Raw genomic sequence first — 15,092 nt, 5'->3', positions numbered from 1 at the left:
AATACTGAGGTGTGACAGTGGAAGACTAATGTACAGATGTTGCATGTAACATGACAGGGAAAAAGGAAAGTGGAATAACCACACTGTTGTGTAGGCTAAGAGTTAAAGAATGCCATTAAAACCTGACATACAGATAATGAAAAGTTAAGTAACAGGTGATCAAAGAAAAATATAAACTTCCTTAAATGCCAGAAAATGTCTTAAAAGAACAAAGAAGACACCACAGAAAAAGGAATATAAAACACAGCATTAGCCATAAAATTGTGCAACCTGACTCAGCCACTAGAAGAAACCAGAGGGGAGAGGGGACGGAATTTCAGGGGAAAAGGGGAAGGGCTTACAGGAACAAGTATAAAGGACACATGGACAAAAAAAAATAGGGGGGATGGAAATGGGGGAAGGTGGGGAGGGGTGGGCTGGGATGGGAGTAAAAGACAGAAAACGGTACTTGAACAACAATTTTTTAAAAAAGCAGTGGATAATGACAATTTTGAATAAAAAGGAGTTAGTATTTAAAAAAAGTTTTCAACTTGGCTTACAAAGCTGACCTAATATTCAAGGAACACAGTTAAAGAGATTAAGAAAACATAAAATTAAAGGTATGAACAAAGGTATTTCAGTCAAGTGGACACAATTTTAAAAAGACCTCTTTGCCTTTCATGACTTGGAATACTTCTTTCCAGCCCCTTCTTGCCTGCAAGATCTCTTTTGAGAAATCAGCTGACAGTCTGATGGGAACTCCTTTGTAGGTGACTGTCCCCTTATCTCTTGTTGCTTCTATCTCTTGTTGATTCTCTCCTTCATTTTGATCTTGGCTAATGTAATTATGATGTGCCTTGGTGTGTTCCTCCCTGGGTCCAACTTCTTTGGGACTCTCTGAGTTTCCTGGACTCCCTGGAAGTCTATTTCCTTTTCCAGATTGGGGAAGTTCTCCTTTATTATTTGTTCAAATAACTTTTCCAGTTGTTGCTCTTCCTCCTCTCCTTCTGGTACCCCTATAATTCAGATGTTGGAACGTTTAAAGATGTCCTGGAGGTTCCTAAGCCTCTCCTCATTTTTTTGAATTCTTGTTTCTTCATTCTTTTCTGATTGCATGTTTCTTTCTTCCTCCTGGTCCACTCCATTGATTTGAGTCCCAGTTTCCTTCCCATCACTATTGGTTCCCTGAACATTTTCCTTTATTTTACAAGTCATGAAAGGCAAGGACCTATATCCAAGATTGCTCTATCCAGGAAAGCTTTCATTTAGAATGGAAGGGCAGATAAAGTGCTTCCCAGATAAGGTCAAGTTAAAGGAGTTCATCATCACCAAGCCCTTGTTATATGAAATGTTAAAGGGACTTATCTAAGAAAAAGAAGATAAAGACATACAGTAAAATGACAGCTAACTCACAATTATTAACAACCACACCTAAAACAAAAACAAAAACAAACTAAACAACTAGAACAGGAACAGAACCACAGAAATGGAGATCACATGGAGGGTTAGCAACAGGGGAGTAGGAGGGGGAGAGAAGGGGGGAAAAGGTACAGAGAATAAGTAGCATAGATGGTAGATAGAAAATAGGGGGAGGGTAAGAATAGTATGGGAAATGTAGAAGCTCAAGAACTCATAAGTATGACATGGACATGAACTAAGGGGGGAATGTGGGTGGGAGGGGGTGAACAGAGTGGAGGGGAGTAAAGGGGGGGAAATGGGACAACTGTAATAGCATAATCAATAAAATATATATATTTTTAAAAAGACCTCTTTGATGTCAGAAGAAAACATGTGAAGACAAAAAGCACTAAAAATAAAGACCTAAAAGCTGTAATTCACATAAAAATTGTTACCAAATAACATAGCAACTACTATGACGCAAAACTACAGGAGATGCAAGATGTATACATAGAAACAAAAGAAACTAATATTCCATCAGTATAAGACATCAATTGAACAAAAAACAGTGACATAAAAGATCTAAAGAAAATGATCAGTGAAGTAGACCATAAAATATACATATCAAACTTTACATGATACAGGATATATCTCAAGTAGGCATAAAACATTCATAAAAATCTTAGGTCACAAAAGATATCAAAGTTCTATAAAATTGAGATTACAAATAACATTCTGATCACAATAACGCTTGAAATTATCAGCAAAACAAAACAGCTTTCTACACGGAAATTAAAAGGTCTATTTAAGACTCATGAGTAAAAGGAAACAAAAATTATGGAAATTTTTTAAAATAAGAGAAATACTACACATACAGAAACTACTGGATATATGAAAAACAGTGATAAAACAAAATCCAGAGCAATAAGCTCTTTTTTCAGTAAAATAAAAGAATAAAATGACAAGTAAAAAAGGACAACCAAGTAAAAAGAGCATAAGTTAGGAAATGCTATAGATAAAATCAGCAATCAATGAAATGGAGAATAGGACAAAACACCTACCTTAAACAATCAAAACCAATTTATTTTTAACAAGATGGGCGTAGTCTGGGCGGAGGGGGGCAAAGTGGGAAATATTAGGACAACTGTAATATAACTAAAAACTTTTTAAAAAGAAAAAAAATTAACCAGACAACTACTAGGTAACAATTAAGAAAGGGACAGCAGGGGAGGGAACAACAAACCAAGTATGCAAAAAGAGAAATAAGAAAAATAAACAAGTGTGTAAATCACCGGTGACTACTTTGTAGACCTCCATAAACAACTGAAAACCCAGATGAAATAGATACTTTTCTAGAAAAATACAGGTGACCCAAACACACCTATAAAGCTTAGGCAAACAAATTAACCCTAGAAAAAGTTATTAACCTACCCCACAAAAAAAGCACAGGCCCGGGTGGTTTCCGAGAGAATTTCAAGCCAACTTTTCAACCAAGTAGTTCCAGTACTCCATAAACTGTTCCAAAGCGTTGAAAATTTAAGGAAAACTTACCAACTGTTTTCATGATGTATAACATTTATGATGTTTTTACATTTATACTGCATAACACTGATACCTAAATCTGAGTACAACACACACACACACACACACACACACACACACACAGAGACCAGTACCATTCATGAGTGCTGATGCAAAATTTCTAAATAAAATATTAGCAAACATCCAACATCACAGTAAGAAAATAATTAGGCTATGACCTGGATAATTATACCATATTAAAATATCCAAGGAAGAAAAAAAATCTATGATTATTATTATAGATTACTAAAAAAACAAAGTCTCTCACAAAATTAAAAACCATTCCTTATAAAAATATTCTAGAATTTGCCCTGGCTGGTGTGGCTCAGCAGATTGAGTGCCGGCTTGCAAACTGAAAGGTCACTGGTTTGATTCCCAGTCAGGTCATGTGTCTGGGTTATGGGTGGGCCATGTCCCCAGTTGGAGGTGTATGAGAGGAAACCAACTGATGTTTCTCATCCTTTCTCCCTCCCTCTCTTCCTTCCCCCTCTCTCTAAAAATAAAGTCTTTAAAAAATAGAAACAACGGCTGATGAATGCTTGGTTAACACAATAAAAAGTAATCAATCTACCTTAGTCCTGAAGATATCTTATATAATGGGAAAACACTAGAGACCTCTGTACTGATACCAAGAACAAGGCGAGAATGCTGCCATCTCAACAACTGTTGTACACTACGCTAGACGTATTAGCCATTTACACAAATCAGAGGCACAAGAACTAGTAAAGAAGAAATAAAGAAATGTGCAGTAGTCAAAAGTTATACCTGAGTTCTGCTTTTGTGTAGCTGTCAGGCTCCTAATGGTTTCTGTTTTTTAAACAGTGGTTAACAAAAGAACCCACCACAGAGACATCTGCCAAAGCCTAAAATATTTACTATCTGACCTTTTAAAGTTTGGCAATTCCTGGTATATCTGGAGAACCCTAGGATATCGTGATTAACTTAAAAAATAAAAGACTCAGCCCTGAATCTTTTCTGGTGTGGTTCAGTGGACTGAGCGCCAACTTGTGAACCAAAAGATCGCTGGTTTGATTCCCAGTCAGGGCACAAGCCTGGGTTGCAGGCCAGGTCTCTAGTTGGGGGTGTGTGAGAGGCTACTTGATCAATGTACTCACGTTGATGTTTCTCTCCCTCTTTCACCCTTCCTTCCCCTCTCTCTAAAAGTAAATAAAATCTAAATAAAATAAACAAACAAAAGTTCAGCCAGCCCTGGCCAGGTAACTCAGTTGGTTAGAGTGTAGTCCCAACACGTCAAGGCTGCAGGTCCGATCCCCAGCCAGGGCACATATAGGAATCAACCAATGAATGCATAAATAGGTGGAACAAGAAGTTGATGTTTCTCTCTCTCAAATAAATTAAACAATAATAAAAGATTCAGTGAGTTAACAAAATATAAAACTGACATACGCAAGTCGTTTGCCTTCATACATACAAATGATTAATATAACAGTTAAAAGATATACTGGTGAAGGAAACCCTAATTATAATAGCAACAAAACCTAGATGAGAAAAATTTTAAAACACTCCTGAAAGACACAAGAATAGGTTTCAACAAATAAATGGACAGTCTAAGTTCATGTGTTCATATATAATGTCAGTCCTCCTTAATTTATAAATTTATTGTATCCCCCAAATACCATTTAGCAGTAAGTTTAATATTAGACTTAATACTAAAGTTCATATGGAAAAAACAAACATACATGCAGAAATAGCAAGGAAAACATTGAGAAGAAAAAACTACAAAGGATCTTTACTGACCCAATCATTAATCTATAAAGCTTCTTTAATTTACAGTGAGGTAGCTGGTGCATAAATAGACATACACCTACAGAGTCAATGATATTTTTCTGATTTCTTGACATTTGCGGTCATAGAACACAGGGCAGTAGATGTGCACCTTGCCTGCCAGGAACCTGCATTTTACTGGAATTCTCCAAATTGTGCATAGAGGATAGAGAAAGGTTTGGATTTTTTTTGTGTGTGCTTCCTTTTTACGGACAGATGATTAAATAAAATTAGAAATATTTGCTGCATGAACAAGGAAATCAGTAAGTGCAAATTAAATTTATTTCTAATTACATTTTAGCACCCTAGAGAACAAAAGTATTCACCTTCAGAAGTGTCAGCTAAGGTATTTAATTCCCATAAGTACTTTATTCCATTGGTTAACTACCAAAAAGAACCCTGATCCCTAATGGATCATAGGCCTAAACATAAAAACCTAAAGCTATAAAGTTTCTAAAATAAAGCATAATAGAATCTATCTTTGTGACCTCTAGGTAGGCAAGATTTTTTCAGCAAGGACATATAAAGCATTAATCTTGAAAGAAAAACCTGATAAACTGAACTTCAAAAAAACTTAAAACATCTGCAAATGAGGTGCGCCCTCCTTGGAGCAGACTCACTCCCATGCCCTTTTCAAGTGAATTTTTTTCTCCTCAACTCTAAGGGTCCCCATGAGACTTGCAACCAGGGGAGCAATGGGCAAATGGCAGCTCATTCCTGGCTCACTCCCTGAACCTGTCTCCAAAGGCCCCTTTTCCCAGATTTCCCAGTGAGCTGACAGCAGCCCCACCGAGGCGCTCTCCTGTCGTTGCTTCTATCCTAGGCCCTTCCTTGTTTCACTGTCCTGGGCTTTAATAAATGTACTCTCAAAATTAAAAATAAAGGAAAACTTCTGAAAATCAGAAAAAATCATTAAATGGGTAAGAAAACCTTGATAACACATATACCTGATATAAAGGATTTTCACCTGGTACATGTAAGTTCCTACAAGTCAATAAGCCCAATTTTTTAAAAGGGAAAAAAAAACATGAATGAAGCAAGATATATGAATAGCCAATAAGCACTTGGAAAAACATTTCATGCCATTATTACAGAAATACAAGAGGTACTGCTAAATATCCACTAGAAACGATAAAATGAAAAATACAAATAGCAAATATTTGTGAGAACTTTAACTTTCATATACACTGGGGGACCCAAAAAACTTTATTAAAAATTTTGTATGTATTCTTACATGTGTAAATTTTAGTCACCTTCAAAAGTACTCTCCATGTAATGCAATACTCCTATCAAGACTTTTCTCCACTGCTCAAAACAGTTCTTTAACTCGATGTTGATACCTTTTAGTGCTTCTGCCATTTTTTGTTACACCTCTTCCATATCGGCAAAATGTTTCCCTTTGAGGATGTTTTTTATCCAAGGAAACAAAAAAAAGTCACTTGGGGCAAGACTGGGTGAAATAGGGAGGGTGGGGTATGGGGGTCCTGCCACTTTTGGTCAAAACCTGCTAAACACTCAGTGCGATCTGGGCAGGTGTGCTCGTAAGTCACCCATCATGAAACGGGCAAACACACTGAAAGAATCTTCAAACAAATTCACTGAAGCCAAACAGTCTCTCACAACAATGCCAGCTGGTGCACTGATACAGATGGGTTCCTAGAACACTCACTTAACAGGGAAGACTGCACTACAAGGGGCCTGCCCTCCAGAAAATAATTCCAGGGTTTTTTGGGGGTCCCCTTGTACTACTGGTGGGAGGGAAAAAAATAGAACAATTTGAAAATTAAATGTAAGTCTACCCTCTGAACCCAACAATTCCACTCCTGGATATTTATCCAACAGAAGTGGAAAACATATATTCCCAAAAAGCCATGTACAAGCATGTTCATAACAGCTCCACTCACATCGGCCCCCAAACAGAGACAGCCCAGGAGCCCACCAACAGAATGATAAACTATGGTGTAGTCTTACACTGAATAGTACTCAGAAATAAAAAGGAACAAACTACTGATACTCAGAAACGACATAGCTCCATCTCAGAAACATTACGCTGAATGACCTAGACCAGACCCAGGATGTTACACACTGGGCGATTCCATTTCTACAAAGTTTAAAAATGGGCAAGACGAATCTGTGATGTGGAAATGAAAAGAGTGGTTGCTGCTCAGCATCAGGGAGACTGAACGGAAATGTGTGTAAGGGAAGTTTCTGGAGTGATGGGAATACTTTAAGTCCTGATGGGTACATGTATTCTTTTGTCAAAACTAATGAAACTGTATCAGATCTGTACATTTCACTATATATAAATGAGGCCTTGAACATATCTTCTTTTTTTTTTTAACTCAGTAGGGAAAGTACAGAGTGAACAGTAGCAGAACCTTTAAAAACTGAACTTCCTATATTAGGGACTCCAGAGAAAAAGAATCAATAGGATATATCCACAGAAAATAGAGATTTATTTTAAGGAATTGGCTCATTCAACTCTGAACGTTGCAAATCCAAAATCCTCAAGGTAGCTGGCAGGCAGGAGACCCAGGGAAGAGTTGCAGCTTGAATGCCCAGACCGTGTGAGGAGGTCAGTTAGTATTAAGGCCTTCAGCTGACTGGATAAAGCCTACCACATCATGGAGAACAATCTGTTTGACTCACATCTGCTTAGTTAAATGTTAATCCCATCCCAAAACTACCTTCACACAAAGATCTAGGGTATTTGACCAAATATCTCAGTATCATGGCCTAATCAAACTGACCCACAGAACTAAACCATAGCACTTCACAAACAAAAAGTCATTATAAAGGGAGAGACACCATCCTGGTTTATAGGAGATCGTTCTGCGTGGCATGGGCCCAGCTCCCACTCGGAGATGCACAGGATCCATACCCACGGATAGGTTCTCCCATGGGCAATCAGGCCTACATTGTACCTAGGCCACTTTGAGACTTGCTTTTGCTAAAACTCCCTCACCCTGAATTGAGGCAGCAAACGTTTACTGCATATCTTTAAAGTAACTTCCTAAAAGCTATGCTAAACCTTCCAAGGATGAGTGTAACCAGTTCAACCACTTTTCCCTTTGCATTTGCAAATATCCTTCTGTGATGTGATTAGCAGCATCCTCTCCTTTGTTTTCTGTAAAAGGTAACCACCTAAAGTGAACCTGTGCATAGTAATGAGGACCTTCTTGTGATGTGCCCAGAAAAGCAATGAAAGCTTGTCAAGGTAAGGGTCGAGGTGCTCCTCTTGAGAGAGTGGCTAGGCCACTCTGAGGCACTCTCCCCTTGAGAAAGTGGCCGCATCATCCCTTTTCCTCCACAGGACTTGGTAGTCAGTGTGAATTTGTCTCGTATCTCATCCACAATGTCACATCACTGGTTTGCTTATTTAAAAAAAAATTACCCAGCAGACAAGCAAACTCTTACATTTTCTGATGACAAAATTTCCTACATCTTGATGGTTGTCTCTGTGCTAAGTGAGAAATGACCACATAGGCTACTTTAAAAAGAATAAAATTGCCAAATTCAACAATTTAATACCTTTCTTGAGCACCCATTATGTGCCAGGGATTATTCTGGGGATCAAAAACAGAGAGATAAACACAAACCCATCTATGTCTGCCTCCCTTGAAATCTAATAGAAAATACAGACATGAATTAAATAATCATGATACAAGGTGATCAGTAGTACAACTAAGCTATGTACAAAGAGAAGAAAAAAGTAGAAGGGTGGCAGTTGTTCAGTTTTTTGGAGACGCTGGGAAAAGAGGTTCATATTAGTTTTTAGATTTTGCCAAAAAAGAGAAGGGTAGCATTTGGGTGGGAGATAGCAGCAAGAAAATACACTTTCACCAGAAGTGAGAGTGGACAACTGGGGACAAATGACCAACTGAATGTAGCTACAGAGTGCATCAAGGGAAAAAAGTTTAAAATGTATACATAGGCGAAAGTGCCAAAGACCAAACATACCCTGACAAAGAGTTTGGGCTTATTCTGCAGGCAACAGGAAATCAGTAAAAGTTCTCTAAGTAGGGAACTGACACGATCAAGTCTATTTTTGAAAGATAATATTAGAGAGATGACTTAAAGGTCCAAACACCAGTTGAAAAGTTCTACTAGCTTTAAACATAAATGTAACAAGAAAGGTAAACAAAATCATGCTGTCTGATGCCAGAGCAAATGCTGCTATGGATCTACAATGAACCAGCAACTGACACTGAAAGTTTTCAATTAGGCCCCTTAAAAATCATATTTGGCCTCAATTTCTTTTATAAATACTACAATCTCCTATCAAATTGTTGGTCACTACAATAAATCTGAAATGGAAAAACTGACATGCATTTATTAGAAGTTTAATAAGTGTAAGATGGGAAAGAAAACTGTCCTATGACTTAACTGTTGCTTTAAAGGTCAACTTCACAGAATCCCAGGGTGGGAAGACATGGGAACAGGAATACTGTGTTACAAAGTCTCCACACTAAAAATAAATTAAACAAATGAATAATCTGTACTGCCCATGAAGAGGTATAGTGTTATCTGAAAGTGGACTATTGCAAGCTCTAGGACAGCCACTAAAAATAATTTTAATAAGTATTAATTGATATGCTAAGATATATAAATTATATCAAATGTGTATAATTGATATGTACCTAACAACAGATAGGTGAGCCCAAAAGTGATAAAAGTAAAGGAGAAATAGGCAAATTCACTGTCACAGCTGACCTCAACCACCCTCTACTAATAACTGACAAACCCAGCAGGCCAAAGATCCGTGAGGAGGTAGCCAAAGTAAACAACACTACCACAAACTGGATCTATCGACGTGCACAGAATCTTCCCTTCTCTCTAAAAATAAATAAATAAAATCCTTGGAAAAAACTGAATCAATAATTAACGACCTTCCAAAACAGGGGAAAAAACCCAGCCCTGCATGGGTTCACTGGTGAATTCTACCAAACATTTAAAGAAGAAATTATACCAATTCTCTGCAATATCCTCAGAAGACAGGAGCAGAGAAAATACTTCCTATCTAATTCTACGAGGCCAGCACTGCCCTAATACCAAACCACACGAAGATGTTACAAGAAAACTTATAGACGAATATCTCATGAATATAGATGCAAAAATTCTCAACATATGAGCAAATTAAATCCAACAATGCATAAAAAATTATAAGCTACAACCAAGTGGGATTTATTCATTATGCAAAATTAGTAGTTCAACATGGAAAACTTATGTAATCCATCACATCAACAGACTGAAGAAAAATCCTATGATCATATTAATCGATACAAAAGCATCTGACAAAATCCAACATGCATTTCAATAAAAACTCTCAGCAAACTTAAAATAGATGGGGACTCCCTCACGCTGATAAAAAACATCTACAGAAAATCTACAGCTAACTTCATATTCAGCAAGAAACTAGAAGCTTTCTTACTGAATCAGGAACAAGGCAGATGTCCTTCTTATGACGCCTTTCCGAAATCACACTGGAAGTCCTGGTTAATGCAGTAAGACAAGAAAATGAAATAAAGTGTATAAAGACTGTGAAGGGAAATATAAACTTTGCAGACAACTTGATCATGTATGTAGGAAATTCAAAAAAATCAACAAAAAACTAGAACTAGCTCTGGCTGGTATAGCTCAGTGGGCTGAGTGCCAACCTGTGAACCAAAAGGTCGTTGGTTCGATTCCCAGTCAGGGCACATGCCTGGGTTGTGGGCTGGGTCCCCAGTGGGAGCCACCTGAGAAGCAACCACCCATTGCTATTTCTCTCCCTCTGTTTCTCCCTCACTTCCCGTCTCTCTAAAAATAAATAAAATCTTTAAAATAAAAAACTAGAACTAATAAATATGACAGCAGGGTTGTCAGGTATAAGGTTAATACACAAAAGTCAGTTCCTTTTTTATGCACCCTCAGCCAACAACACTATTTGCATTAGCACCCCCCCCCCACCAAAATGAAATAGTTAGGTGTAAAACTACTTAGGAAAACTACATAACTCTGATAAAGGAAACCAAACAAGACATAAATAGACATCCTGTGTCATGGAGAGGAAGAGTCAAATTGTAAAGATGTTGTTTACCCCAACTTTATGGAGTCAGTGCAATTCCAGTCAAAATTCCTGAAGTTATTTTGTGGATATCAACAAACTGGTACATGGAGAGACGAGACAATATACTGAAGAAAAATTAAGTTATGGGGGACAGATTCTACCCACCTTCCACAGCTATAGTAATCAAAGCAATGCAGTAAAGGCAAGAGGAGAGAGAAACAGATGAGAGAACAGAATAGAGCCCAGATACAGACCCACACAAATATAATCAGCTGAGGCATCACAAAAAAAACAGGTAATTCAATAGTAACAGGATCATCTCCAACAAATAGTACTAGAACAACAGGAAATCCACATGCAAAAGAAATGAATCTAGACACAGACCTTACACCTTTCACAAAAAGTAACTCAAAATGTAGGCCTAAATGTAAAACATAAAAGTAAAAAACTTGTAGAAGATAATACTGGACAAAGTTTTGAGACATTATGTTTGGCAGTGATTTTTAGATATAACACCAAAAGCATGACTGATGAAATAAAAACTGATTTAAATTCCACTTCATTAAATTTAAAAGTTACGTTCGGTGAAGAACACTATTAAAAGAATGAAAGGACGGACAAGCCAGACTGAGAGAAGACACTTGCAAATCACTTAGCTATCTGATAAAGGACTTACATCCATATATACAAAGAATTATTAAATTTCAACAATAAGAAAACAAACCACCCAACTAATAAATAGACAAAAGATCAGGACATCTCACCAAAGAAGGCATACAGAAGGCATATGTAAAGTTGGTAACTATTGTGTGCCATTACAGAATTGCAGATTAAAAAAATGAGATAGCACTACCCGTCTCCCAAAATGGCTAAACTCTGAAACACTAAAAGCACCAAAAGCTGTTGAGAAGGTAGAGCAACAAGAACTCCCACTCACTGCTGCTAGGAAAGGAAGATGGTGCAGCCACTCTGGAAGGCAGTTTGGCAGTTTCTTACAAAGGTCAATAGAGGCTTACCATACCATCCAGCAATTGTGCTCCTAGGTATTTAACCAAATAAGTTGAAAAACCTATATCTACACAAAAACCTGCACACAAATATATTTATAGCAGCTTAATTCATAACTGTCAAAAACTGGAAGCAACCACGTTCTTCAGCAGGTGAATGGATAAACTGTGGTACATTCATAATGTTATTCAGCAATAAAAAAAAAGAGCTGTCAAGTCTCTAAAAGACATGAAGGTACCTTAAATGCACATTGCTAAATGAAAGAAGCCAATCTGAAGAGGCTACACTCAATGCTTCAAGCTGTGTGATATTCTGAAAAAGGCAAAACAATGAAGGCATTAAAACGATCAGGGGCTGCCAGGGGCTGCCAGGGGCAGTGGGAGGACAGAGGGGTGAGTAAGCGGAGGACGGGGGCGTTGAGGGCAGTGAACCTGCTCTGTGTGATACTGTAACGGTGGGCACCTTCATCAAAACCCACAGAACTGTACGACACAGAGAGTAAACTGGACCTTAGTGTAAAATGAGGACATTAGTTAATAATAATGTGTCCCTACTGGTTCAGCATTTATAAGAAATGTACCACACTGACACAAGACGTTAATACTAGGGAAAGCTGTGAGAGTGGGAGAGAGGGGAACTCTACTTCCTGCTCGATTTTTCTGTGAACCTAAAACTGCTCTAAATATAAAGTCTGTTAAATTTCCTTTAAGAAATCATAATCAGCTGCGCTTGCTTTTGGAAACACTCAGCTGCTGGCCACTATTGTAAATTTGAGGAAAAAACATACATGCTTATTAAAAATTTTAAGAACTAAAGGCAAGAAGCAAAAACAGTCCTATGACTCACCTGAGGCTTCAAAGGTCAGCTTTACAGAATCCCAGTGGGTCTGTTCTTTGGATACAAGTCTGAAATGAACAGGTTCTCTTGGGGAAACTTCTGAGGCAGGAAGATACCAGTTTTTCCTATTTAAAAAGGAATTCAATGCATCAGTAATATTTAGGATGCTTGTGTTCAGAATATATGAAACCCATTTGGGGGCATGGAAATAAACTCCTGACAGATATAATAAATTATTCTAATTCCTCTGAAGCCCAGGTTATTGCAGGATAAAACCTTCCCAAAGAATAAAGGACCCTAGCTGAACCTGACTCTACTACCGATCTATTTCTTCTCATCTAATCTTTATCAAATGATAAAAATTTCCCAGAAATGAAGCAATTTGAACTTGATGCTTAACTGCTATCTATTTGATTATTTAAGGGGGCCACCCTTTCTAACTACTGAGATTTCTAAAGGAAAAACTTTCTAAATTTGAATAGATGAAACCTATACTTCTAAGTGGTTCATCCCACTAAAGAAATAGAACTTTTGCAGTGATAGGAAAAAATAGTATAAATGGCACTTGACTTGTGTTAACCAGTTTAAATAGCGAAGTACTGCCACAGTGACAGGACCTGAGAACAAACTAACCCCCAACTGAAGCAGAAAAGGAGTGAACCAACCTGATCAGAAAGTGCACTGGAAGGTACCACGGGAAGCCACAGAGGGGTGCGTTCTCCTCACAGTGAGCTCGGATGGTGTCATTGATCTCCGGAATGTGAGGTGTTACGTGAGACATTCCAGTGTAATCAAATCCATTGATCCATATTCCAGAGTCCCGTTTAACTACTTTTCCATCCAAGTCATGAAATGTTCTTGTCACATGCTAAAAAGGACAAAACTAATGAGAAAACTACTGTTTCAATTCCTTCACCTACATCCCCATCCCAGACTAACAAAAATGAATAAGCCTGACAATACCAAGAAATGAGGTGGCTGTGGAGCAACAGGAAGCCTCGCACACTGCTGGCAGGGGTGCGTGATGGCACAAGCACTTTAGGAGGCTGTTTAGCATTACCTAATGAAGTTAACATGTATATACCCTTCAAGCCAGCAATCCCACTCCGGAGTATGTACCTTAGAAAAACTTTTGCAAGCTACAAGAGTGTTGATTCAACATTGTCCGTCTTAGCAAAAACTGGAAACGACCCAAATGTCCGTTAACAGGAGAGTGGGCAGACCAATTGGACCATCATCCTACAACAGAAGTCTACTCAGCAATGAACAAAAATGTAGTACAGTGGCACAAATCAACATGCAAGACTCTCACACTGTTGGGCAAAAGGATATTTATGGTGTGGCTTTACCTAAAAGGAGTTCAAAAGAGGCAAACTACAGATTGTTGTTTAGCAATTTATACATATGGGTAAAGTAAAGAAAAGTAAGGCAATGATTAACTCCAAACTTCAAGATAGTGGGCGATTACTTCTTTGGGGGATGAGGAGAGGGACAGAAAGAGCTGGATCAGGAAGGGACACTTGGATTTTCTTACATACTGCTAATGTTCTCTTAAACTCAATGATAGACTGTTTTATTTATTTGTTTTATTATTTCTTACAAATATATTTTATTGTTTTATTATTTAAAAATATACTTATATATTTAAATTTCATTAAAAAAATCTTAAGAACCACGAACACTAAACTTTTAGAAGAGAACTTAAAGCAAGTAGTATATACACAGACACACAGGTCACCACTAGATGACAGACTTGTGCCTACCAGATGAAAGGGCACCATATTCCATCTGGAATGGCCTTATTAACAACAGAAACCAGTCTGACGAATATCAAAGAGGAAAAGAAAAAGGACTGCAGAGGGCAGGGGTAAACTATAGCCCACAGGCCAAATGGCCCACTACCAGTTGTATAAATAAAGCTTTATAGGAACATGGCCATGCTCATTTGCTTAGGTATTGTCTATGGCTGCTTTCACTGTATAAAAACAGCAACTGTGACAGAGATCATATGGCTGGAAGATCTTAAAATATTTATTACCTGGCCCTTTACAGGAAAAGTTCACCAACTTCTGGCACTGAGGAAGAAGCAAACCCCACAACCCATAAGAACAGGAGTTTTTTGTATGTTTGGTTTTGTTTTTCTAAAGATTTCATTTAGTTATTTTTAGACAGAGGTGAAGGGAAGGAGAAAGAGAGGGAAACATCAATGTGTGGTTTGCCTTTCACATGCCCCCCAACAGGGACTTGGCCCACAACTCAGGCATGTGCCCTGACTGGGAATCAAACTGGCGACCCTTTAGTTCACAGGCCGGCACTCAATCCACTGAACCACACAAGCTAGGCAAAACAGGAGTTTTTAAAAATAAAAAGTTGGCTTTTCCTAAACACTATTGATGGAATCAACTATAAAAATGAGGAAGACACTATGTTGCACACCAGAAATAATAAAATATTG

At 37.9% G+C, this 15,092-nt stretch overlaps 1 protein-coding gene across 2 annotated transcripts in view; it reads right to left on the bottom strand.

The window, feature by feature from the left end:
• ERMP1 (endoplasmic reticulum metallopeptidase 1) overlaps positions 1-15,092 on the bottom strand; it is a 59,556-nt gene that overhangs the window by 3,877 nt on the left and 40,587 nt on the right. For both annotated transcript variants that reach the window (XM_045840544.1, XM_045840543.1), the window contains exons 12-13: positions 13,303-13,505; positions 12,647-12,762 (exon numbers count right to left, since the gene is read on the bottom strand). In XM_045840544.1, coding sequence (XP_045696500.1) covers positions 12,647-12,762; positions 13,303-13,505 — 319 coding nt within the window. The remainder of the gene's footprint in view (positions 1-12,646; positions 12,763-13,302; positions 13,506-15,092) is intronic.

Source organism: Phyllostomus hastatus, unplaced genomic scaffold, assembly GCF_019186645.2.
Source record: "Phyllostomus hastatus isolate PE091 unplaced genomic scaffold, TTU_PhHast_1.1 phas_contig_34, whole genome shotgun sequence".
Classification (NCBI taxonomy): domain Eukaryota; kingdom Metazoa; phylum Chordata; class Mammalia; order Chiroptera; family Phyllostomidae; genus Phyllostomus; species Phyllostomus hastatus.
The sequence above is the reverse complement of the archived record's forward strand: the minus strand, read 5'-3'. Positions and strand labels throughout refer to the sequence as shown.